This window comes from Musca autumnalis, unplaced genomic scaffold, assembly GCF_047663935.1.
Source record: "Musca autumnalis isolate F117 unplaced genomic scaffold, ASM4766393v1 scaffold_4, whole genome shotgun sequence".
Taxonomy (NCBI): domain Eukaryota; kingdom Metazoa; phylum Arthropoda; class Insecta; order Diptera; family Muscidae; genus Musca; species Musca autumnalis.
In genome coordinates, this window is record NW_027411977.1 from 146,645,036 (window position 1) to 146,672,494 (window position 27,459).

A 27,459-nucleotide genomic window follows, 5' to 3' on the forward strand; every position below is an offset into this window, starting at 1 on the left:
CTGTTGAAATCAAGACACAGCTCGCGATATGTTACATACAGAAGTTTCTAAAAAGTAGAATGTTTGGTATTGAAATTTGGTTGTATCAGTCTAAATTTTGATATAGCCCCCATAGAACTGACCGCCTGATTTTCGGTATTTTTAAGGTTATTATCCTACCGAAATGATAGAGCTACCCTAGAACGGTACCTCCCGAGTTTGGATTTTTTGGATGTTTTACTCTCATTATTCCCCCGAAATGCCTACAATTTGTTATTTAGTCTTCAGTGAGGGTATACAACATAGAACATTCGCTATAGGTCCAGGTTTTGTAAATAGTCGTCATAACTCTTGGTCTTCGGTATTTTCAAGTTTATAGCCACATTATTCAAATGAAATGGCTATAAACATTTCGGCAGAGAATTATTGGCATAGGTCAACGTTCTTATACAGCTACAATAGGACGGTGGGTATAGAAGTTCGGGCCGGTCGAACTTAACATCGTTTTTACTTGTAGTTAACAAAGTCCTGTTTCATTGAACACGTTATTATTTTACACTCCTAAACATGAAAACATCAGTAATTCATAAAAAATGTCTTCAAAATGCTAGTTGGATTTATCTAGACTTTGCTTTATTAAAAAACATTGATATCAATGTTCATGGCGTTTTTGCTGTCCCACTAACTAAGCGACTCGGAAGTTTAATTTAGAACATCATGTCATTCATAAAGAACTTTATATACATTTAGATAGATTATAGATACACCGTATTGTTGGCCCGTCGTTTTAGTGGCCTTTGCACATTTTTTAGATGTTCTAGTTATTAATCCATCCTTTTAATTAGGTTTTGCCTGATTTCTCAATACGGAAGATCAAGTTCAAATAAATTTTGGGTTCCTTTAAATGGGGTATAATCTTTAAATAAAACTCTATCGGGTGTTGTTCATTTTGAATTGCGTGTGAATCGCGAAATCCTCAAAATAGCTTGATGCGCATGTGGTTTACCAATACACCGAATTCTTCTCTTTTAATTTGTAAACATTTGCCAGAATTTACTTTGGCCGCAAAGATGTAGCATCGCCCGCAGCGTAGTGTGCAAAAAAACGGTATAACGCTTATAATTTGCACAAAGTGAGTAGACTTTTTATGCGCATCCGATGTCACTATCATCCAAGAAAAAATACATCGATCTAAACCTATTTTGATAAAATCCATCAAGAGCCGTGGATATAGCATCGCACACTATTTTTGGGATAAATCGGATACAGCTCCCATGCCACTACATTTTTTAAACCGCTGTTTTGGCAAAAACGCGAGTGATGTGTCAGTTTCTTCATTGAAAAGGAAACGATCCACAGAAAACGCGACTAAATCCGCGATATTTCCAAAAACATTTAACGCACATTTTTCGGTTTTTGCAGTTGCTGTTTTCGCCGTTCTAGTGGATGGATTTTAAAGATTTATTATTTATATGATCCGGACCGTCTAAAAACTAAAATATCTTGGGTTCCCAGCACATTCAAACGGATATTGTAAATACTGTACCCCAAAAATAGGGTTTTTCGAGAAAATATCGCACTAAATTTTGGCCTTTGGCAGTAGATTACTCTGATGCTGTCTGGGCTACATGGTCAATATACATATCAAATTGTGCGTAAGGGGGATTCAGTCGTAATTTTGAAATGTGATACATTAGAAGTGTAATCTTCATTCTTATTCTTCTACTTTTACTTTAGAAGGATATCCGTTATTTAAACGGTTTAACCGTCAATCGAATAACAACGTAAAACAACTCGTTTGCTTCAACGCGTTTTTACAATTTACGTGTTTTTATTAATTTACGCTGATATATGTAGTTTCCGCGAAAATTAACTTTTTAGCCACATTTTTGAGCGTCGATTAAAAACACTTCGCTTGATGCAACTATGGTACACTGCAATATTTCGCGAATTATAACAGTGCAAATCTTGGCTTCATAAATGTTAAATTTTTTTGACTTTTCGTCATACACACTTTCGCTAAAAATTTGAAAAAAGGTGGAAATAAGCAAGTCGACAGCAAAAACCTCCAACAAAATGTGAGGAAACAATTAACTTTCTTCAAAATATATTTTTGCAAATTTTAGCGAATTTTTCGCGCTAAAAAATTGAAAAAGGTGGAAATGAGCAAGTCGGCAACAAAAGCCTGCAACGAAATGTGAGGAAACAATTAAATTTCTTCAAAATATATTTTTGCAAATTTTTGCGGATTTTTCGCCCTAAAAAATTTAAAAAAGGTGGAAATAAGCAAGTCGACCACAAAAGCCTTTAACGAAATGTGAGGAAACAATTAACTTTCTTCAAAATATATTTTTGCAAATTTTCGCGGATTCTTCGCGATATCTCAAAAATACAATACGTCAGATCCTTCCTTGGATAAATACGAACATTTTAAGGCAAACGCGAAACAAATCGGTTGTAAATTGGTTGAGTTTTTGATTCACGTACGAACGTCATTTGAGTTTTATATAATAGATAGGGTCTCCGACGAATATTTCGATGTGTTACAAACGGAATGACAAATTTAATTATACCCTCCATATGGTGGAGGGTATAAAAATACAACTGCGCTTTTAAAAAAGATTAATTATAGTTTTATCACTTTTATTACTTTTAAATTACACACATAATAAAAACATCTTAAGAAATGCTGCTTTACTGGCATCCGTAGTCACCCAAAAGACACACATTTGAACCACATTCCTTCAAAAACCTGAATTGTTTCCTTCTTAAACGCTTTTTGTTTTTTTATTCGCGACGAAATAATGTTTTCAGCTTCAAAATATATTTTAATTCATATTAAAATATAATATTTTACATTTTTCTTCACATTGATATTCGTCGGTATGTGTTAACGATTTCTACTATCGGTAACATAAAGTTACAGAATAACACATTCGTTAACTCAACCGAATATTTTCGTTAACTACCGATGTCGGATCGTTATTAAAAAAAGTTACGGAATCGCACTACAGATTTATAAAGGCAAATATGTAAAAATTTCAACATTGTCCCTTACTAGGCGTTTACACCAGACAGTTTGTCTTCAAACACAACTCTTATTTACAAACACATGCATACATTTGTCGGCTGTCTCCCAGCTGTCCATCAGTTTTTCAAAAATTTTTGAAATTTTTGTAAAAATAAATAAGATAATAATTGAAATGTGTTGAAAACAAAAGAACATGAACAAAACAAAATATGTGAACGGAAACAAAAAAAAATCGATGATTTTCATTCATAATTTTACAGCTGTTTTTGCTGTTGTCCGGACGCCTTCATCACACAGGCAAGTTTTGAGATTTCGACAATCAATACAAGTATTTCTATTGCGGATCTAGTTATGGAATCGCTACTAAGTACCTGTATGCAGACGTTGGAACCCAAACCAAAAATATTGACTAAATACGTAGACGATTTGTTTTTAATAATAAGAGAAGATGCAATACAAGAAACTCTGACAAAACTAAATGGCTTTCATAAAAATATAAAATTTACCGTAGAAGAAGAAAAAGACGGAAGAATCTCATATTTAGACACGTTAATTATAAGGAGTCCTGACAATAAAATATATATAAACTGGTATCAGAAGCCCACGGCCTCAGGAAGATTAATAAATTACTTCTCGAAACATACAAAACGCACAATAATTAACACTGCAAAGAATTTTATAAACAGAGTATTAAATGTCAGCGATGAAAGATTTCACCTTGAAAACAAAATCAAAATCAAGGACATCCTAGCAAAAAACAATTTTCCATTACACATAATAAAATCACTTATAAATGAATATAAACCTTCAAACATAGAATCGACGAATAAGGAAACAAACAAGATTTATAAATCTCTGATATATCTACCAGATATATCAGAAAGATTAGAAAAATCCGATATATACGACAGAACAAAATACACGATTGCCCACAGTTCTTACAACACAACAAAATCTATATTTAGTAAATTAAAAACCAAAATTCCAAAAATGGATCAACATAACGTCATATACGAGATTGAATGTGGTGGTAATAAAGAACAAAGTTGCGGAAAACTATATGTTGGCACAACAAAGAACAAACTAAAAACGCGTATGTCAGCACACAGATCGGACATCAAATTAAGAAATAATAACATCATACAGAGAACAGCTTTAGCCGAACACTGTAAACACAACAACCACGCACCCAACATAGATGAAGTGAGAGTGTTGCAGACAGAGCATAACTACAACAAGAGACTAACGATAGAGATCCCGCTTGGGCGATGGGCTAGTTCGGCATCGGAAACTCGTCGATTCTCAGCGTTACAGTAACTAGTTCCACTTCTGACCCCTCACAGTGCAATCAACTGTAAACTTTAACATGGGGATGTCATAGGAGGTAACCAATTGACACTCTATGCATTACCTGTAGGTGGTATTGTACTAGTTCCAGGTTTACAGTCATATACCAGTTTATTTATAAAAAAAGTGGTGGGAAATAGTCACACAACTGACGCTTCGTCGTTTACTTGGGGATATATAGGTGTCAATTAGTTCCCTTCGCATTACTTATGGGTCAGTTGTGAACTAGTACCACTTACCTCTAGTTTAGGACTATTTAAATTGCGACAATTGGAATTGCTAGCGGGTAGAGAGAAGAAGAGGGCGATTTGCATATTTCCGTCGTATTCCTTTTTTATACCATTCCATCAACACTAGCTTCTGTTATTGGATGCTTAATTTATATTAAAGTTATGAAGAAAATGTAAATGTGAATTATTTATACAACTCGTCGTTTAAGTTAAGTTAATTAAGTCGCAACTGACGCCTCCTCGTTTACTTGGGGATAAAAAGGTGACAATTGGTTCCCTTCGCATTACTTAGGGGCCAATATTTGTACTAGTACTGATTAGAACTAGTTCTGGACTACTTAAATTGCGACAATTGGAATTTTCGTCCCCACAGGGATGCTCCACATTAATAACCTGCCAACAACAAAAAGAATAAACAGCAAAACGGACACGGACAACACAGCATACTGCTATAGGCATCTAATACGGAAAAGAGATCGTTCAATAAGTAGATAATTATCAGTGCAATAATAACAATTGACGGTGGTAGTCACACTACGCTAGTTTTTAAGTTTATTATTCTAATTATTTACAAGTAAGCGATCGTCATTTTTTACGTGTTTTATGTCTTATTAGTAATTAGAAAACTGCTGTGATATAATTAATAAGTTGTAACTTTATTATTTTATGTTGTAGATCTCCCTGAAGATGAGATTCAAGGAATCTCGAAATATTGGAAATAAATAAAAATATAAACATTGACCTCAAGCTCAATTATCTTGGTTTTTATGACAATCAATACATTTAGTCAACTATGCTGCCATGTGTAAACACAGGGTTAAGAGCTACATATATCAATCTAACTTAGCCTAAAGGCAGACCAAACGGATACAACTGCGCTCAAAAACACTTAATTTTGAACGTATGCTTCTTATGACTGTTGGGAAATGACTTTTTTTTATAATATTTGTTTTTAATAGTTGAATTTTTTTTCAGCACCCAAGCCGCTTAAAAATATGTGAATAAATTTATTTATACACAAATGTAGCTCAAGACTGTTTGATAGATATAGTATTTTCCTGACAGATTTTCGAAAACTTTTCTAACAACCCCGTGTGAAGTGTGTCCTCCAATTCGCTTGATGAACGTTGCGGACAATTTCCTTCCCCTTAAGAGCAAATCTATAAAAGATTGAAATTGTTTTCCTAACTTGTTCAATAACTATGATGTGTGTTTGTATTGTTTCTTATTAAAATACTGATTAAGTAGCAGATAGCTGTGAAAATATTTCACATATTCAAACACCGTTGAACTGCTTTAAAAATTATCCGCATCAATGATAGTTGCGATCTTAATTAAAACGATAAAATCATCAACCATGTGACAGCTTTCAAATACAATTGTCATAGCAATTTTTCAGCATTCACACCTTGCCATGTCACCTAATCAACGAACAACTGATTGACTCTTTTAAAAACCAATTAGGTTAAGTTATTACGACAGTTTACAATGGATGAAATTAAAGTACTTATAATTCGCATCACTCAACGTACATATTTTGAAACAGTTGATGTTGCAATTTTGTTATTCCGATTTAAGATGAATGACAATATTGTAGATGTATACATTTGTACGTACATATGTACGTTGTATTTATATACATTTGTTTATGAACATCTAAAAATACGGATTAGTCAAAAATGTTGTCCACATTTTAATGTTAATGTCAAGACAATGCATAAAATAAATGATATAACTTGCAAAGTATTTTACGTACATATGTATTTCAGAATTCATGCATATCATATTGTGGATGGAAATTCTTTTAGAATAAAAGGTTATGAAATTTGCATATCACAGAGATTTTGAATTTGTGGACTCTTCCTCTGTGATTTTGGGTATTACGTGTGAAACAAGAATAACCCCGAATAACCCATTAGAAAGTAATGTTAATAAGCTACACACTTTGCGCCTGAACTAACTTTAAAGAAAGGGTTCTTACACTTGGGAAGTTTTTGCGGATTCTGAAAGTACAAAGTTCATAGACGGTGCGTATTTACTAATTTTAAATGAAAAAATAGAAACGAATAATTTAACTAAAAATTGTTTCCCTATTCCTGAAGGCGGTATTTCGACAAATTGTTTATATGAAAAATTAGACATGTGCAGATATACATATTTGTATACACCCTTTATTTTGCAGACGTCATTGAATGCATTTCAAATCCGCTGACAGCCATCATATGCAACCATAAATTATATTAATTACACGAAATCTGTAAGAATGGTGAATGCAGTTTTGCCAATTGCTATTGCCAAATTCACCACACTTCAGTGAATTCAAAAAAAAATATGACTTTTAGCGGTTCAAAGAAAGAAAACCAAACCCCTTTTCCTTTGTCATTCAAATCAAATACCTAAACATTGCGTGTTTAAGGTCAGTTTTGTTTGGGTTTAGTTCTTTTCTTTTTTATTAATTTTCAGCTCTTATTTCTGGCTAAAATAATGTTATTTGTTTAGTTGTGTGACCACATACATATGGACATGCATGTAGATTTGTTCGAACGGAATTAGCAAATTAACAAAAAAATAGTCAACAAGAGAAATTCTCAAAACACAAATTTTCTAATAAAAAAAGAAAAACAAATCATCAGCGGCATTTAAAATCGAAAACCAAACAAATACCGCCAGCAATGATGACGTTATTATCGCCGGCACAGTGGCATTTCGTCTGGCATGAGCAATTCGATGAAGAGACAAGCTATTTTTAATGTCATTAAGGGGAGACATTGACAGGTGGTGATTCAATTTTTTTAATTGCTAACCAAGCTAAACAAAAATTATGGCGGTGATGTCATAAATCTGTGCGAGTGATGATGATTTTGGTTATTATTTTATTTGTAATTAAATCATGGGCTTTTGGACCATGGTATATAAATCCTCTCAGCAGATCCCCGATGCTTTAGTAGCATTAACCTATTACAAAGCAATGTAAACAAGCTACTTTCTGCATTACCAGTAAGCTGAAAAATAATAGGTTATTTCTTAAACCTTTTTTCAATGCAAAACTACTTACTTTACCCCTTTACTAAGTAATGAGTACGTTGGCACAAAACGTGCGTGTCAGACTACAAATCCCAGGGTTGTGTGCTCAACGCTTACTGTCGACACATACGTTGGTGCTGCACATGTAAGCGTTTGAACAACCCTTAATGTAGGTACGCGTGGCACAGTAAAATTCGCACGATCAAATCCAGCAGAGAGCAAAATAAAACAAAAATATGAAGTGTGTTCAAATAGAAAACAAATTCCACTTCAACTATTTTAAAAATTTAACATATCGCTCATTTACCCAAAGAGTGACACATCTCAAAAAATCCAGTTTCGAGAAAAACGTGTTTTAAGTTGGCGATTGAAATTTGACTTCTCAACTTAAAAAGATTACACAAAAACTCAAATAACTTCATGGACCATATTTTGCAAACAGCTAGCCAGATATCAGTGCTAAATTTTTATGCAAGGTCAAGCATGATTTGAAGAGTTTTATTGCTAACTCAGAAAATGCATTTTTTGAGTTGTGTCACTCTTTGAGTAAATTAGCGATATGTTTTCTAGCTTATTATTCGACTTCTAAGGCCATAGAATAACTAAGTATTCTAGTGGTCGTAGTCGTCTATAAAAACCCATTCTTTGGTAATGATTTTTTTGCTGGGATGGGTCAAAAAAGAAAGCTGGAGGGTGATGTTGTAGGACATAGTTTGATTTGCTTTGGACTGCTTGCCTCCATCTGCACTCGACATCTTCACACATCCGACAGCGGTGAGAAAAGCATTATGCAGACTAGCCTACAATGCTTTCAAGTGGGTATAGGTAATAAAAAAGTTCCATAATGGGGCAGCGTACTTTATTACGGAACGGTTGACAGCTTTATAAGTTGCCAGAAGGACTTTATTGTGCTTACCTAATGCCCTACCTTATATGACTCCGAGTACAGTACGGTGGTTATGGACCAGAGATCATCAATGAGTTACTTGCCCCCGTAAGCCAATTGTGCACGGACAAGTTTTTTGGGCCTATTGCGTTTTAATGTGTGTGTTTTCTTGCACTCTGTATTTTTTCCACCACCACAAAAAATACTTGCGACGCATCAAGACCGTTGCTTGTGCGTAATAAGTAAAACAAGTATCCATCATATTTTGCACTGTTACAAAACTTGCAATCGTAGATGGTTTGCCAAGTGACTTATCAAGTGGAAGCACACACACAACATTACAAAAAATTAACAATTCTAATTTTATTTGTTGTTGTTTCGTTTGTGTGTGATTTTCTTTATTTGCTTGGAATGTTATGCTAGCTTTTGCATGTTCTTCTAACGTTTGAAAATCAGTGTTAGAAAATGATTTTTGCTCTCACTCTCTCGGAGAACATAAGACAAACGGTGGAATTACAAGGGTTGAAAACAACACTTGATGTGCGATGAGCAAGAAAGTAAAACAGAAAATGTAATTGCGTATTTAAAACTACTTGGCAAACCATACACAAGTGTGAAAAAATATCCATTTTAAAATAACTTATATTTGTGAGTGGCTAGCCACACTCGTACATATTTTGAGAATGGCAAGCAACACTTCCATTTATTTTTTAGAGTAGCAAGCCGCACATATGCTTGTTTTTTAGCATGTGGCTCATGAGTGTCAAAATCAGCTACTTACGCATTTCTCTGTTATGGACCAAACTCCGATCTTGACCAAGGAGGTGAGGAAGTTCCAAAGACTTCCTGAGGGGAAGAGTAAGTAATATACTTTGGCGGGAATAGTTACCTACTCTCCTGCAGTCATTACATTTTACGACTTTTCCCCCTGAAGTACACGTGCGCCATGGACGCAGCTCTGCACAACCGTCGTTGGATTGTGTGTGGGAAAGGGGAGCTGATACATACATAAAAACGGTTATCGTTCCTTCGAGAACAAAAATGCTACTGTAACCGGACTTTAGTTTTACCAGTATGGAACGCGTTTGCCTCTCAATATCCGACATTTGTAGAGGATATTGGTTTGGGACTTTGTTGTATCTGTAGCCACTTATGGCTTGAGAAATCGCCTATCGACAGTCGGTTGACGGAATGATGTCGTGGAGCTCTCATGATAGCACCTGAAGTCCTTACGGATGCGTCTAGGTGGTGGTGATAGAAGGGATAGGGGTCGGTGGTATTCTTCTGGACTAAAGTGTTTATTAGCGTTTAGTTGTCACTAAATCGCTTATTTGTCATTACCCAACGCATTGGGTGATTTTGCTTTTGTTGTAACAGTTCAGTCGTAAGTTAGGTTCGTGGGTGCAAATTGGCAGTAGAATAGGTGCTCGCTGTCGTGAGGGCGTTGAAGCGGAAGAGGTATTTGTTTGAGTACCAGTATGAAACGTGTTTACCTCGGAGGAAGTCGCTCACTACCCAAAATTTCTGGAGGAATTAGGCTGGGACTTTGTTGCATCTGTATCTTGGGAGACTTCCTGTTGATGATAGAGAACTGATGCCATTGCATCGGACGTCTTGGAAGACCTCACGGTAGCACCCGAAGTTCTTAAGGATGCGTTTAGGGTGTGGATCCTCCACCATAAAGCGATGGTTAGGGTGATTCGGTAAACACATTACGTGCCTGACTGAAAGCATCCTGGTTTTCTCATTAAGATGATCCACATTTGTTTTATATGTCATAATCAATGTCCCTCTATCTTTGCCCCAGGAGGTGCCACTACTAGAACATTTTTCTTGTTGATGTGTGTGGTGTGCAAAGAGAATTGTCGAAGGTTACCTCAAGAATCTTTGGATTATGAGCAATGGCCTAGTCCAGGAAGAGAATAAGGACACTGTAGATCTTGCCGGATATAACTTTAGATTGCGCTCCAGGAAGAAATATGTGATGGTAGCCAAATAGATGGGAATTTTAGGACTCACGTAGTCGATACTGATTTCGGAGGAAATTATTGTGCAGCAATCTGCAGGTTGAGGTGGGAGATTTGCAAGATGCCAAATAAAATGGGGGACAGTACTCTGCCTTGCGGTAATCCCATTTAAATATTGCATAGGTTTTTGACCACGAATTCTTAAGGTCGGAAATCAGCATTAAATGGTCGACCGTATCAAACGCCTTAGTCTGATCATGTGTGGTTCGTTGCACAAATTTCAATAACGCTCCGAGACACAATTTAATTGCGATTAACAGGAAACTCATATTTATTTTTGAGAGGCTTGAGATTCGTGAGATATTTGCTTTATAAAAGCACCTATTCACACCACTGTCTGCTCTGCGTTGATTTTCGTACATACATACATATGTATATGACAATATATACCATATGTATGGCTATATATGTATGTATATATAAATGTTTGTATCGATATATGAAGATGCTCTTTACAATTTGTTTTCATAGAATATTTTGCTGAGGTTTTGGTTTTATTTTTCGAAAAGACCAAAACAATCATTAACAAACTCTGAAAGCGAGAAGGCACAACACAAAAAGGTGCAGCAGCAGCAACGAAAATATTTGGCATTTACCAGCGAGAAAACGAAATAACGACGCGTGTATTGTTGATATCCACCTTGAAAAACGTTTCGCATTTTTAGAAAATTCCCTCAGTTATTGTTGTAGCGGCCAAACGGCAAGAAGAAATGCAATCGGAAAATTAGCCACAAAATAACGAACGAAAACAAACAAATCATCATCACCCTCTTTTATTTATACTAAAGTTTTAATTGATTTTCGTATCGATTTTCGGTTTATCAATCAACAAAACAAAAAAACTGAAAAACAAACAGACGTGTAACGGCCGGTTTCAGCGATTTACAACGTGATTCATCTGTGGCAACGACACGCGTTCGTTGTTTTTTTTTTGTGTTCTTCATTTCGAATCGCAAAGTTTTGTTTTCTTCTCAAATTGCCCCTTACCCCCAAAAGTGATGACTGCTCCCAATTAATGCTCAACGATCACTGCAATCGGATGCATTTTTCAGAGAGCGGACTTCCTTCCCCCAAAAGAAATTAACGAACAATCAATAGATTTGATTAGTTGCATATCGATCGATTAACACGACAGACACAACATCTTCGAACAACACTTGATATCGGAAATCCACAGCGTAAAGTGTGCAAAGGTGGTTGGTGGTGGTGCTAAAATTTTGAAATTTTTGATTTATTGGTGCCACAAGTATTCGCGGAAAATTTCGGGGCCATCAAATTTGCAAAATAGAAAAAATAAGAGCCTGTCAATTGACCATTAAGTGATCATAAATTTTGAAATATTAACACGAAAAAAGTGGAAAATATACTTATACTGGTGAATTACACAATCGCTTAGTGTGGTGAATTTTATATAAGGTCGTCGAAGTGCCGCCGCGGCCGCTTTGCTTTTGGCAAAAGAAATTCTTCTGTGAAATTTTGCAAAATTGTGAATTCGAATTATTGCATAGCCAGCATTTTGAGTGATAACAAGTGACGAAAGCACGCACAAACCTACGCACGCACTCACTTCAAACGCCAAAAGAAAAAGTGAATTTCCAATTTTCGATTTTCCCATTGCAATTTTTTTTGAAGGTGATTACGCAAGTGGGATTTTATTGTGCAGTTGAGGAGATTACGCGTTAAAAATACCTGCAGCATCGGAACTACGAAAATAAAACATCGGAAAACAGTAACAACAAAAACCACGGCACTGATTATTGCCCGCAGTTTGTTTTAGTTTTATTTAGTTGTTCTCATCGCATGTCATCATGGGTGATTTACTATCGGATTTTGGCGATTTAATGTTTACCCTAGTCATTGGCTATATCGGCGCAGTTGAATTTCTCTATGTGGTACGTCATCTCTATCACTGGTCATCCAATCATGACGGCACGGACAGCGTCAGCGATACAGACAATTTGGCAGGCCTACAAGAAAGTATGCGCGAACAGTTGGCCGCTGCCAAGGCTACCGAGGAAGCTGCTGGAAAGAAGGCCATGAAAGATGGTGTCTTGTATGAGGATGGCTTTCGAATCGATCCTAATCAAGCTGACATTGACAACCTGAAACAGCAACTCAACCAAAAGGCAGAGCGTGACATGAGACGTGCCGATTTGGAAAAGGAACTGGACAAACAAAAACAAATTGCCGAACAAACACGCAAAGAATTACAAGAGGCAGAAGCCGAAGTGGCACGCCAACAGAAGAGAGAAGCCGAGGAGAATGAGAGAAAATTACGCGAAGCAGAGTTACAGCGCGAGAGAGAACAAAAGCGACGCGAAGAGGAAGAAGAAGCAAAACGTTTAGCCGAAGAGAGAGAACGTAAACAAAAGGAGGCAGAAGAAGAAGAGAAACGAAAGCAGGCGGAAGAAGAGAAACGAAAACAGGCGGAAGAAGAGCAGAAACGAAAACAGGCGGAAGAAGAAGAAGAGAAGCGAAAACAGGCGGCAGAAGAAGAAAAACGCCGTAAAGCCAAAGAAGAAGACGAGGCCCGGCAACGCCAGGAAGAAGAAGAACAAAATGCCCGCTTACTTTTGGAAGCTGAACGCCTGAAAGAGGAACAACAACGCCAAGCTGAAGAGCAAGCTGAACAAGAAGAAAATGAAAAAAGACTTCTGGAAGCAGAGCGTCAAATGGAAGAAGACCAGCGAATTGCCGAACAAATGCTTGACTCCGACCACGGTGAAGAATTAACCGATAACGAGCGTCAGCTTATTGCCTCCATTAAGGAACGTGGCATAGCCGAACAACACGATGAGGCTAGTGCAGAAAAGGAGGCTGAACTCTTACAACGCATTCTCAAGGCCCGGGAACAACTGGGAGAAGAATCAGAAGAGGAACAAAGTCAAGGACTTTTTAGCAGAGAACAGGATCGTGAACTGAAACAAAAACGCATTGAAGAAAATGCACGTCTCTTTTTGGAAGCTGAAAAGGAGATGGCCGATTTACAAGAATTAATGCTGGAGGCAGTACAAAAGAAAGAATTTGCCACTAGTCTGGATAGTGCACCACAAACTCCTGCCATCGAAGAACCCTGTATTAAGAAGACAGTCTATCCCCTAGAGGATGATACACCTGTGTCGCATCGGGTGAAAACACAATTGGCTCAAAACAGCGATGACTCCTATTCTATATCTACCAAATCCCTGTTATTTCCCGGCATATCCGATGATGCCTCCTCCAATGACCCTCCCTCCAGCAAACAGTCTTCCTTTAGTACTCAAGCCTCAGACGAAGTTACTACCAGCAATGAATCCCAATATCTGCAACAGGAGCGACAAGAACCCGATGGTGAAGACACAACCATATCTCAACAATACTCTGATGACTACTTGCGTTCGCTCGATGGCATAAAGAGTAGACCTCTGTCACGTGAAGATCGATCCGGAAGACGAATAGCATTCAAGAAGCGACGTTCCAGTGGCAGCTCAAATTCATCGCGTGATTCCCGAACATCTCGTGATGAAGAATTGAAAATGTTTACCTCATTGGAGGAGGAGGAAATGAAAACCACGGGAGATTCGGAATTCACACCGATCCGTTACACCGGGGAACCAACACTGAAAGTTAAAGGTCACCATCGACGCCACAAAAGGAGCCCAGCAAAAGATATGCGCTCGGGGGATGATAGTCTTCGCAGTTCTTTGGAACGTTTGGGTGAAGAGACAATAAACCCATGGGGAGATGTTGTGCCCGAACATTATAAAGACACGGAATTCTGGAAGAGGGAAAAGGCAATTTCCATAGAAGAGGAACGTGATTTCGAAAAACCCACCTCCAGTGAAGAATTGAACTATGATACAGCCACGAATCTGCCAAGTGCTTCATCGTTTGAGGAAGCCACTCAAATTCAGAATGAAGAAGCTTTAAATAATCTACGAAAACAAGAAAATAAGGAGGTATGTAAAAATTGTTTGGATTATAAGTTTACAGGTTGTAATGAATCGGATTTCGTATTTTATAGGAAGAGGAGTCAGCTACCAAAGAAGATACTGCCAGAAGTGATAATAATGCTAATGTAAGTAAAAATAAGTAATTTCATAATTGGATTTTTCGTATGAAATTGGAAAAAATATTCCAGTATGCAAAAGTTAGGGTTTCCATTATTTTTAAGATTTTGTATCCATACGATAAACTATTGTTACGGAATTAGGTTTAACTAAACTCCGTGTAGACGTTGTTTTATTTCCCGATACGATTTGTACCAAGTTCAATTGAACGATTCATTAAAATGGGATTACGATCCAGGTCAGTCGACCTAGTTACTGAAATGAGATTAGCGGACGATCGAGCAACGAGCGATCAAAGAAACAACGATTGATGAACAATTACCGGTCTAGTTCAGCATTTCGTTCACGTAAGCAATAAGTTGCGCCGTCGTCGGTGTTATCTGCTGCATTTGTAAATGTAATGAGTTTAATTTATGTTTTAGGTAAATATTTCCTTACAAGGCTTATATCAACTTATCTCAGTTCACTTTACCGAGCTGAACTAAAAGGTGCAATCAGCTAATTAGCTACACAGAACCACTCCAGTCTATAACATTGAAATATCAGTCTTAATTTGGGTATAAAACAAGTAAAGGCCTAGGTACATAAGCAAGTAAAGGCCTGCTTGCCTGCTTCATTTTTGACATAACAAAAATAAAAGAATAAAGAAGGCCGAGCCAATTTCGAACTAGGTTGCCCCTTTCTTCTTTATTCTTTTATATTTGTCAAAAATGAAGTCGAGGGCTCGCAAAAATAACTTTTTGGAATAAAAAACTATCCGATATGAGCAGTTAAACTGCACTTTTCCCAAATTGTATGTCGGAGGTACTCGAAGGACGGGACCGATATAGTACATATGCCCACCTGATACATGACTACACGAAATAATACGATGTGTAAAGTTTAGACCAATCGGAACCTCCCTGCGAGAGTTATCTTGCGGGTTTGCCATTTTAGTTGGTGCGGCCAAGGTTACTTGGAGCTTTTGGGCCATTATCTCAGGTTGCATGGATTTGCCCCCTAAACAAATTGTACAGCCGTAAACGGGACCGCAAGGACAACCTGCTGAAAAAAATTAAAACGATCCGAGAGCCCAATTCGCTTACTCTCTTCGACAATTATCGTGTGCACCATTTTCACGAACATTTTTGAACTTTTGTGGGGGAGGTACAGGAAAGAGTGGTCTGATATGGACCATCTTCGAACTTAAACTAAGCTCGGGCAAAATATTACGAAGAGTAAAATTTGGTGCGAATCGGTTGATGCGTCATATGGAAATTGTAGGGAATCCTTAACCAGATTGCTATCAAGAGTTCCGAATTCGCTCCATCATAACTTGTACTACATGATGAACTTTTATAGAACCCATTCCGTCGAACTGTTGGTCTAAGACCGATGAAGCAGTTCAATATTCATATTTTCCATCTCCAAAGCCTTCCCATCTGACAGTAAAATACAAGGAACCAGGGCGGGAAGGCGTAGAAGACAATGGGTCTGATGTAGATCAGGAGCTTTATTCCATTAGAGATATCACCATTGTGCCGAAGAAGACCCTTTATGATGGCATTTTATGGAACCCATTCCGTCAAAATGTTGGTCTAAGGCCCAAGCAGTATTTCAATATTCATCTTTCCCATCTCACATGTAAGGAACCAGACCGGAAAGGCATAGGAGACAATGCTTTCTAGACAAGAAGATTTATTCCATTAGAGAGACCAACATTGTACAGGAGGACACCTTGGTAAGCAAAATAAATTCATTTGGCTATTTCAAGGATCAAATATACGTGCCTTTTATAGGATCCATACCGTCGAACTGTTGGTCTAAGACCCAAGCAGTAGGTCAATGCCTATCATTCCTATCTCCTAAGTCGTTCCATCTGACACGAAAAGATAAGGAACCAAAGCAAAAAGGCGTAGAAGACAATAGTTTGTAGAACACGAGCTTCATTCCATTAGAAAGACCACAATTCTGCCGGAGGATACCTAACAAACTAATTTTTGCACTACTTTATTCCCCAGTATCAGAGATTTTATCTTTAACTTGGGCAATTTTTAGGATCGGGTAGAAATACCTAAAATTCGGATATAAGTCCAAATGTTTGTCCCTGACCACGATGGCTGAGCAGATTGTGGAACCACCTAATAAACTATTTATATAAGTCCTCAAGCCAAGAGACATAATTCGAGGCTGTAAGAGAAGCCAAAGTTTGCTCTTGGGCCAGACATAACCAATATCACAACGTCCGCGTACAGATGTAGTAGGCCTCCTCGGGCAGTTCAGGCATGTTTCTCACAAAAATATTGTAGAGCAGGTACCCATGGGGAACCCCAGCTCGAACAGGTCGTTCTGTGGTCGCGAACTTTAACTTTAAAGCTCCTGCCCTACAGGAAACTCGTCACTAATCCGAATTTCAGGCCATAAAAACTTAATTGTCTTAAGGCCTGGGTACATAAGCTGCCTCGCTTGGTTGCCTTGCTTTCCTGTTTCATTTCTGACATAACAAAAATAAAAGAATAAAAAAGAAAAGGGCAACCCAGTTCGAAATTGGCTCGGCCTTCCTAATTGTTTTATTTTATGTTATGCCATAAATGAAGCAGGAAAGCACGGCAACCAGTAGAGTAGAAGGCCCTGGCGAAGTCAAGCTCTACGGCTGTAGTTCCATATCTGCAATCGAACTTCTTAATCACAAAAGAGAAAAATACCATTCTGCCAAACTGGCAGTCGATTGTCTTCAGCCACCTTTTAGGCGTTTAAGTGTAAAATACTCGTATAGCTTCCCAAAAGCTGAAAGCATCGAAATGTGATTATTGTTATCACAATCGCTAAATGGTGAACCTTTCTTCAAAATTCATCCCACCCTGTTGTTTCAGGCTTTTGAAAAAAGCTAGGTTCAGTAAATGGTTGAATAGAAAATCTATATCACTAAACTTTTTTGCGGGCCTACTTAAGAGCCTTTCCACCACATGATTCTATCAATTACCGAACCGTCGGCCGTAAAAAAAATTGAGAACGTTTCAAAAGGAGATCGTTCATTCATTCCTACACGGCCTGCAAACATAACCGTGGAAAGAAAGGTAAACAGGTCCATCAGCGGACCCAAACGCGTTGTACAATCGATCAGCAATAGTTTCAGCTTTAGCAGGGTCCTCAACATTATGTGTAGCCTCTTATCAATTAAATCGCCAACAATGTCCGTGGAGGTCACTCCTACTGCTGCCTTGACCCTATCGAAAGTTCTGTTATCTACTCTAGTCCCATCCATGAAGTTCTGGAAAGGTTCATGCTAGAAAATTCGGATCGAATTACTTATAATGCGCTCAATGTTATTTTCAGGCGCTTTTAGAGTGTCAACTAGCGAAAGATGATTTTAGTTCCGCACAATATGAGCAGATTCCGTTCCGCCTCCGTTCTCAAATAAATCCCACACTCCTAGGGGAAAGGTAAGGACATGTTTTTAAATCTTTGTTGGGAGTCTGAGCTGTCGATAGCATTTCTAAAGACTGATATTAGAATGAACGTAAACATTCATTAAAGGGAAATCAATTTTTTTTGTTTAAGTTCAATAACTTCCTGCTTCTTAAAGGATTATGTAGTTAGTGTCGATTCTTTTTAAAATTATTACTAAAATATATGGGCGATTTGAATTCAAATTCCTTTGAACTTTACCAAACTTCTATTTTTTGAAAAATATTTGATTCATTTTTGTTTTCAATCAAACAAAAGTGTTCTACAATAATAGGAGTTTGGTAGTGATTCGAACGAATTCGAATCATCTTAAAGAAACAGGTCATTATGATCAATGCCTTGGATAAAACCTTCCTCATGTCCAGTATAACGTTTGCATCTTCAAATTATATTTCTTCATTTGAAATCAAAAATTAGAATTTATATTTTGCATACTGGGATAGACGTTTTTTATTTTATTCACGCTTTCTTCGCCCAGGAATCACGTTCCGCTACCGATTCATTCATAGCTTATTCAAAATTTTATATATTTTTTTTTGCTTTGTATGCTTTTCATATTGCTTTTGCTTGCCGCTTTTCCCCTAAAATGCATAGCTTCAAACCTCCCCCACAGCGGAGAAGGAAGCTTCACCTTCTCGTTCCTCAGCTTCACCTGGTTTAAGGCGTAGTCCCCGCATAGAAGAAATGCAACAATATGAAGAACGGTGGAAAGAATCGAATGAGCCCTCACCTAGCTCAGGACAAGGTTCTGTAGTAAATACGCCAATAATAACCGTTGATAAGCCTTTAGATTTTGGAACCTGGCGTGATGAGCATGGTTTAATTATGGAGGGCCTAAGTGATTTCTATGACTTTACAGCTTCAGTGAATCCATCGCGTTCCCGTTCAACATCAAGAAATCCTTCGCCATCAAATACAGCACCCAGTACTCCGGAACCAAAAAATGTCTCCTGTGAAATGAATTCAATGATTAATAGTGCGATTGATGTGTACGATGACACTGGGGAAGTAAATTTGAATAGCAATGAGTTTAGTAAAGAGAATATTGGCAAATTTTTGGACTCCCTAAACGGTGTAAACGGCAACTCCTTAGAAATGGAAAGTTCTTTAAATACAGAAGAAGAATGTCAAATATCTCAAAACTCCATGCAAAGTCACCTGGAATATGTTGCGGATGACCAGCCCAGAGTCAGAGATGGACATTTTGCTCTACCCTTGGTAAATGTAATAGATGACAATTCTCATCAGGACGAAGCGGAACCAAACAGATTCTTCGAAAATAATAATAATGATGACGGCATGAATAACTTGGTTGCAAATTTACGCGCCCAACGTTCCAGATCACGTTCACGTTCAAAATCTCCCCTACCTACCTCGGAAAATATTCAACGCAGTTTGGAAACACGTCGCCACAAAATGATCAAACACAACGAGGATGTATTGGAAAAACTGATTGAATCAAAATTATTACCAGATTCGCCCGAACAAGATATTGAAATAGAAGTTGAAAATTTTACCAAAGAAACGACGAGTATAGTGGCAGAAACATTGCGCTCGGAACGTAGTGGATCACATTCCTCGTCATTGGGTGAAGATTTGCAATCTCATCATAGCCAATCTCGTTCCCGGTCTAAATCCCCACTACCCACGCCCGATAATATTAAACGCAGTTTGGAAACACGCCGTAGCAAATTAATTCAACACAACGAGGAAGTTTTCGATAAGCTAGTCGAATCCAATTTAATGCCCCTAACTACCGAGAAGGAGGAATCTGCTTCGGATGACGATGATTGCAACCCGGAATCCGTACGCTTGTTGGTTGAATCTCTTAGGGCAGAACGTAGCCGATCTCGATCGCGCTCATGTTGCGAATCACCAGAACGTGAAGTACCGAATAGTGCTGAGCTCAACGAGAAGTTTTCACAGCAAATGCAACAATCTACCGGTAATGTTCCCCCATTCACAGCTCCTCTCGTTTCGATTGAAATCGAAGCGTCCGCATCCCAAGCTGTGGACGATTATAGTCGTGAATCTGTTAGCTTATTGGTTGAATCTCTAAGAGCAGAACGCAGTCGATCTCGTTCACGTTGCCGTTCTCCAATTCCGACTACCGAACATATCGAGCAACGTCTCAAAGATAATGAAGGACTCAACGAGAAATTTTCACAACAAATGCAGTCTTCCGAAATGGCTGCTGCCTTTACTGCTCCGCTAGTTTCGATTGAGGTAACTGAACCAGATGTGGAATCGCCTGAAACAACAAAAAAGGAGGATGAGGAAGAATGCTCAAGAGAGCAAATGGATTCTTTAGTACAGTCACTACGTGTAGCTAGGTCACGTTCACGCTCCAAGAGTCCAATGCGTCTACCGACAGCTGCAAATCTTAACAAAAGTTTGGAATCACGACGTAGTAAACTAATTGAAATCAACGATAACATAAAGCAGGACCTAGAAGAACAGGCCCGTACAGCGGAACAATCTCAATTGACAGTAGAATATGTCTATGAATTTGTGGAAAACTCTGAAGAGAGCAGTGAAAGTGCAAAGCGCTGTCGCCTATCAAGATCTCGTACACCATCCCGTTCGCCAGAGGCAACCGATGGTACCCCTTTCTCACGAAACCCTTCTAGATCGGTGTCTCCCTCACAGGATTCCGACTTTCATGTTATGCTTAATTTAGAGGGTTCATCGAATAGAACCCTGACTAAAAACACCGAAGTCTTTGAAACGACATTGGCCCAACGACAGAAAAAATTGGATGAAGAAGCCTTGGAAAGAATGAAAAATGCCTCTGAAGAAATTGAGCTACGCACCTTGTCACCGTTGAATTTAAGCCCCAAAGAATCCAAAGAAGATGAGGCAGAGGAAAATAGAGATTTTTTGGCAAGCCTACCAATGGCCGAACGTCACAAATTGATGAGAAAATCTCCCACCACACCCGATTACGATCGCACCATATCCGAGGAAATGCGAGATGTTGATCGCATCAAGCAGGAAATGGTGCAACAAGGTTTTAAGCGCTCCACCTATGTGGGAGAATCTATGGATCTTGTGGGCACAGAATATGAGTCAATGCGCAGGGAAGCAGAACGTTTTCGAAGATCATGCAGTCCAACTCCATCATTTTCTGAATCTCCCGTGGAACCAGGACAAATGAATGCAGCGGAAAGGCGTCACATACAAGATTTGGTGTTGGCAGAATTAACCGGAGCCAGTGAAGTTCGCAGCACTGGAGCCATACCCAAAATCCAGGCATCCGTAGAAGCTTCCTCTACAGAGACATCCGTGGAGGAAATGAGACGTAGAAATGCCGAATTTCAAAGATCTGCCAGTAAAAGTCGATCTCCGCTAGGTGAAGCAGAGTTGGCTGATTTGGCTGGCATTGAAGCTGAATCGGCAAAACGAACACTTAAGGACAATGCTTTAGACGAAATCTGCAACATCAATTTTCAGGAATTCTCCCGACATTTAAATCCCCATTATTTGGACGAAGATCGACGAGCCTCCGATTCGGCTTTAATAACAAACCCCGACATTCTCATTCAATTTCAAGGTAGTGATTTCCTAGACCCCGAAGAATATCACCATTTTCGACGTTTTTCTTTGGCCCAGGAACAACAAGTGGAGGAATATCCAAGCGACGATTTCATTTTTATACAGCAAGTAGAAGTGAGGACACGTAGTGGATCAAGAACATGGACTAAAGAAGATTTTTACTCGGGGGATCTAAGTGAATACGTAAAAATGGAAAGTGAAGAAGATCTTGATACGGAGGCAAGCGTAGATGAGGCAGAAGGTGGGGGAGAGGAAGATTATCTGCAAATCGACGAAGAAAGTGAAGTTGATGTCGATATGGACATTGTGGAAGCTGAAGCCGAAGAAAATGACAACAGCGAAGTTGCCGATGAGTTAATAGAACCGTACGAAGCTGATGGCGACGATGACGACGACGAAGAAGAAGAGTCGAACGGCAGTGATGATCGTCGTACAGTTATCGAAGTTGATGACGAAATTGACGAAGATATTTCTGACTTCAATGAACGTGGCCCGGCTGAAGAGTCCCATCACGAACAATCTGAATGTGAGGAGGCTGAACGAGAAATGGATCGTTATGCTGGTCGTGAAGCCAGAGATTGGGACCAAGTAGTCACACAGGAACAGGATGACTCGGAAGGGGCCGTGGGAGGTGGTGCCAGTAGTTCACCCTATGACTCCGACTCATTCGCCATCGATCAGATATACGACGAAGCAATTCGAAATCGTAAACAATCAGGTATCTTAAGGGAATTTGATAGTCTTCTTAACGAGATGAGCAGCAGTTCAATTGAGAATTCCGTTCGCGATATGGAGGAGCAGTACGCCCTGTGGTCCAAGACACACAAAAAATCCAAGAACATAGAATTCTCTTCAAGTTTCATTGAAAGCGAACGAAAGGACACCGAAATCAGATATTTGGGCGATGCCAATGTCACTGCTCGCCAGTCGACAAGATTACGCTCTCGTTACGGCTACAATCCGGTCTTACAGGCCTCTACAATACCCGACGACATAGAAGTGGATTTGAATTACAAACCGAAAAAAGAGTATAATTGGCGTAAGAACTTTCGATTATCTGACGAAGAGCTACACGAAGCCAATGAAAGGTTGAAAAATAATGAAAACACTGAAGATTCCGAACCGCAAGATCAGTGCAATGATGAAAATCAAGAAACAAAAGAACTCCAAAACGGATCCATGGATATGCGTAGATATAGTTTGGGTGGTGAAAGTGTAACACTATTCAGTCAAAGTCCCGAAAGGTTGCCCCCACCACAAGAGGAGGAAGAATTTAACTTAACACAAAATAGTGTGGAAAATGAGAACGAAATGAGCTACAGACCTGAAGATGTTGTCGTTGAAGAAGAAGTCGAGAAACCAAAGAAAAAGAAAACCAAAAAGAAATCACGCAAGGGGTCCAAAGGCACTGTTGATATATTAAGTCGCCTTGACGATGACAACGATGACTACGAGTCCCCGATCTATAGTCGTCGTAGCAGCAGCATTCAAATGGAAACAGATTCACCAAAACGAAAATCACGCTCTCGACGCAGTTCCAAAAGCAGTGTCACAAATGATGATTCATTCGGTTTATATTCCCCGCGAAGCAGTGTCGGCTATGCTGACCCAATTACAGATATTATCGAAGAGTATTCTGAAGTCACTGTAAGGCCCAAGAAAATCAAGAAACGCAAGAAGGCTAAGGAAACCTTGAACGACGTCAGTGAAATTACCAGAGAAGAAATGGTTAATGGTGCAGATCCGGAACCAATACAAGATTCATCATTGGATACAGTATCAGCGATAATCACACCGGACTCCGCTTCGGCAAATGTTTTGTCCATGCTTAGTCCTCAGGAGAGTATTTGTGTAACACCGGCTTCATTGGATTCAGAAATAAGTGTGGATTCAAATCAGACAACAAATTCCTCCAATTCAACGGCAAATTCAACAACGGCTGCAACATCTGTGAGCTCACCGGTGGACTCCTTTGACATTTTAAAAGATGCCAATTTCTACCCTCTGTTCTAAGACTGAGGCTGCTGGCAGAATACAGTGCAAGTACTCATTGTAGATCGTAGATCGTTGGTGTTCGTTCGGTCGCCACGTGTTGTTTGGTGATTGTTTCCCAGTGAACGACAGCGTTGCCTTGTCTTGTCAATTATCTTTGTCCATTTTGTGTTCAAATTTTTGTATCAACGAAAATCTTTTCAGTTTTTTTAATAATTTTGTTTTTCGTTCTTTTTTATTTTTTAGACACTTTCATGAAAATACAATAGAAATTCCCGTAGCAAATGCACGTTCTATGCACCCAGTCCGTCCCATCATCCTGCTTGTCTGCCTGTGCCAAAAGCGCCAGTCAAGCGTTTAAGGCAGAAATCGAAACGCTAAAAGTCCAACCTTGCCAAAAAATAAAAAATATTCATCGCCGCCACCACCACTTTCGATTACACCAAACAACCAATCCACCGACAGACAACCAACCCCACGACCAGAAAAAAAGACACCTCTCAAAAAACAGATGCATACCATTCAAGGCTAAAGCCTTGAATCTGCCATGTTCAGTGCCGAATGAGAGGAATATTGTAAAAAATAAAAAAGAAAACTACATAAAAATTATTTGTAAAAATGTTGTTGCCGAGAATTCATTTGTGACACACTTGTATACACTTTTCTTTAGTTTATAGTGCTCATTAAATATTTTTTCTTAAATATATAATTTATTTATTTAATAATAAAGAAGAATAAACAAAACAAATGTAAATTGCATTGCTTGTTTTTCGTATTGTAATCGCAGCCATTACTGTTGTATTGAGATTTCCATCACAACCACTTTTATTTTGGGTTTTTCCATTTTCTTCCGCTTAAATGCCTCTTAAGATCATTTGCAGAATGCGGATATGGGTCGCTTACACAGGAGGATATACTATGTATACACACACATTATATGTGTATGGCAGAAAGTACCTTTGTCTGGGAAAAGTTTTGTTCCATATCTTCCACACAAAACATTCCCAGCAAAGAGATAAATATATTTGCTATTCAAGACCTACAGTGGAAAGTCCCTATAATGAATAATTCAGTATTACGTTCTAGACCGAACGTGCAACGTTTTACACAAAATATTCTCTTTATAACGAAATTGATCCATGTCATATTAATTGTTCGCATCCATTAGCTACCTTATAAATAAGTTTTACTGTACTACCATTTGCCAATACTTTTGTTTCGAAGAAATCCCGGTGGAGGCAAGACGTCAGAAGGCGAAACTAATTTTTAATTGTCGACATTGCATTGCCGACCGTTGAGAAGCTAAAAATAAAACCGAAAGAAATCTCGTCATCTGAACGAAAAGATTTTTCTTATACACAGTGCTACGAAATAAAACTGTGGGAAATAGAAAACAAGGCATATGGATTGATGGTAATGTTTTACTGAAGAATTCTTACGAGCATTTTCCAAATAAACTGGTTGTAGTTAGGTAATTTTTAAGTGCAAAATGGCTTCATTTAAAACTACTTTGCTTTCACACATACAGGGAAAACAGGTTTAACAAACTTTTCGTTGTTATTCTCGCTTATAGGGTTGCCGTGGATCCATGTTATATACATTGTTTAATAGCCACAGGACCAACATTTTATTATGTATTTGGTTTTTTTTTATAGGGTATGGGCTTCTGAAATACTGAAGTGTTATTATTGGTAAAAGAAAAAAACCGAATATTTTTGACACTCACTGTAAATATGAATGACATATCGCTCATTTACTCAAAGAGTGACACATTTAAAAAAAATCGAGTTTCGAGAAAATGCTTTTTAAGTTGGCGGTTGAAATTTGACTTCCCAACTTAAAAAGATTATTATACAAAAACAAAATAACTACGTGGACGATATTTTGCAAACACCTAGCAAGATATCAGTTTTAAATTTCTGTGCAAGATCAAGCATGGTTTGAAGTGTTTTATTGCTTCACTGAACTATTAGAACTTATTTTTTGAGTGGAAAGTCCCTATAATGAATAATTCAGTATTACGTTCTAGACCGAACGTGCAACGTTTTACACAAAATATTCTCTTTATAACGAAATTGATCCATGTCATATTAATTGTTCGCATCCATTAGCTACCTTATAAATAAGTTTTACTGTACTACCATTTGCCAATACTTTTGTTTCGAAGAAATCCCGGTGGAGGCAAGACGTCAGAAGGCGAAACTAATTTTTAATTGTCGACATTGCATTGCCGACCATTGAGAAGCTAAAAATAAAACCGAAAGAAATCTCGTCATCTGGACGAAAAAATTTTTCTTATACACAGTGCTACGAAATAAAAACTGTGGGAAATAGAAAACAAGGCATATGGATTGATGGTAATGTTTTACTGAAGAATTCTTACGAGCATTTTCCAAATAAACTGGTTGTAGTTAGGTAATTTTTAAGTGCAAAATGGCTTCATTTAAAACTACTTTGCTTTCACACATACAGGGAAAACAGGTTTAACAAACTTTTCGTTGTTATTCTCGCTTATAGGGTTGCCGTGGATCCATGTTATATACATTGTTTAATAGCCACAGGACCAACATTTTATTATGTATTTGGTTTTTTTTTATAGGGTATGGGCTTCTGAAATACTGAAGTGTTATTATTGGTAAAAGAAAAAAACCGAATATTTTTGACACTCACTGTAAATATGAATGACATATCGCTCATTTACTCAAAGAGTGACACATTTAAAAAAAATCGAGTTTCGAGAAAATGCTTTTTAAGTTGGCGGTTGAAATTTGACTTCCCAACTTAAAAAGATTATTATACAAAAACAAAATAACTACGTGGACGATATTTTGCAAACACCTAGCAAGATATCAGTTTTAAATTTCTGTGCAAGATCAAGCATGGTTTGAAGTGTTTTATTGCTTCACTGAACTATTAGAACTTATTTTTTGAAGAAACTACATAAGAAAAACTCCATCTAGGGCATCAAAATCTATAAAATATAGAAAATTTTATATAATTGCTAATATTCTGGTCTGTATCGGCTAAACTATTGGGAGTTGAACCAAGTAACCTTTTGCAAAAATCTTCCAAATAACGTTCTCAACAATTCTTTAGAATATTCTGAAACTCTAAAATGTTTTGCATCATATCTTTTACAACACGTATTTCAAACACAGTTCACACCAACAGTTTATTCACGCATATCGGATTTCACTACATTATTGACATTTTTATTAAATCGTCATTGAGAAATGTACTGAAAACAACGGGATAGAGGCATTTTACAACAATGACATGTTCTGAAGAGTTGTGTATTGCATTCCAGGGAATATTTTTCCAAAAGAAAATATTCAGGAAAAAATAACGGTTTGGGAAATACGGTGCGAAATGTATAAAAATTGTGTTATTTTTGCATATATTTTGAAATTTTAGGCAATAAATGTAGTTTTCGAGTTCATTATTTCTCCAAATATTTTATCCTTGTCCTTATCTACAAATTTGCTTCAGAGGTCAGAAGAAGATTCGCATTGGTTTCAGAGATATAGCCTCGAATTTCTTTAAAAACTCAATATTTAACCATGTTTAGATGGGGCCATAAAATCCGAGCTGGGTCTGACACAACAAAACCCAACTAGGGTTTCTTGTCGGTTGGGTCTGTACTTTCAAAAAATCCTCAGTTCGAATTGTTTGCACAAGATCACCTTAAAAATGTTGCACAGTGTTATCGAACTTAAACTAAGTTTAGACAAAATGTTACGAGATCCAAAGTTTGGACCAAATCGTTTGCTCCGTTTATGAGATATCGCTATAAGTACCATCTTCGAACTTTGTCAAAGTTTTGCAGAAATATTACGATATGTAAAAATGGTGCAAGTGTTTCGAAAGATATCGTGCTCACCAACAACTTTAT

At 37.9% G+C, this 27,459-nt stretch overlaps 1 protein-coding gene and 1 long non-coding RNA gene across 9 annotated transcripts in view; one reads left to right on the forward strand and one right to left on the reverse strand.

The window, feature by feature from the left end:
• The window catches only part of Lmpt (four and a half LIM domains protein limpet), a 437,156-nt gene that overhangs the window by 306,651 nt on the left and 103,046 nt on the right, over positions 1-27,459 (forward strand). The window contains exons 1-4 of one of the 8 annotated variants that reach the window (XM_073986052.1): positions 254-14,462; positions 14,528-14,581; positions 18,615-23,618; positions 23,814-24,321. The exons of 5 other annotated variants lie outside the window; for them this stretch is intronic. In XM_073986052.1, the coding sequence (XP_073842153.1) occupies positions 12,333-14,462; positions 14,528-14,581; positions 18,615-23,588 (7,158 nt within the window). In that variant the 5' untranslated portion in view covers positions 254-12,332 and the 3' untranslated portion in view covers positions 23,589-23,618; positions 23,814-24,321. Of the gene's footprint in view, positions 1-253; positions 14,463-14,527; positions 14,582-18,614; positions 23,619-23,813; positions 24,322-27,459 lie in introns of those variants that run through there. 2 more of the 8 variants (XM_073986051.1, XM_073986053.1) reach the window with 2 other exon arrangements.
• LOC141403527 (uncharacterized) lies at positions 15,835-22,932 on the reverse strand. The gene is made up of 3 exons (XR_012412830.1): positions 17,271-22,932; positions 16,665-17,035; positions 15,835-16,410 (listed from the first exon to the last, which is right to left on the reverse strand). It is a non-coding gene; the product is annotated as an uncharacterized lncRNA (long non-coding RNA).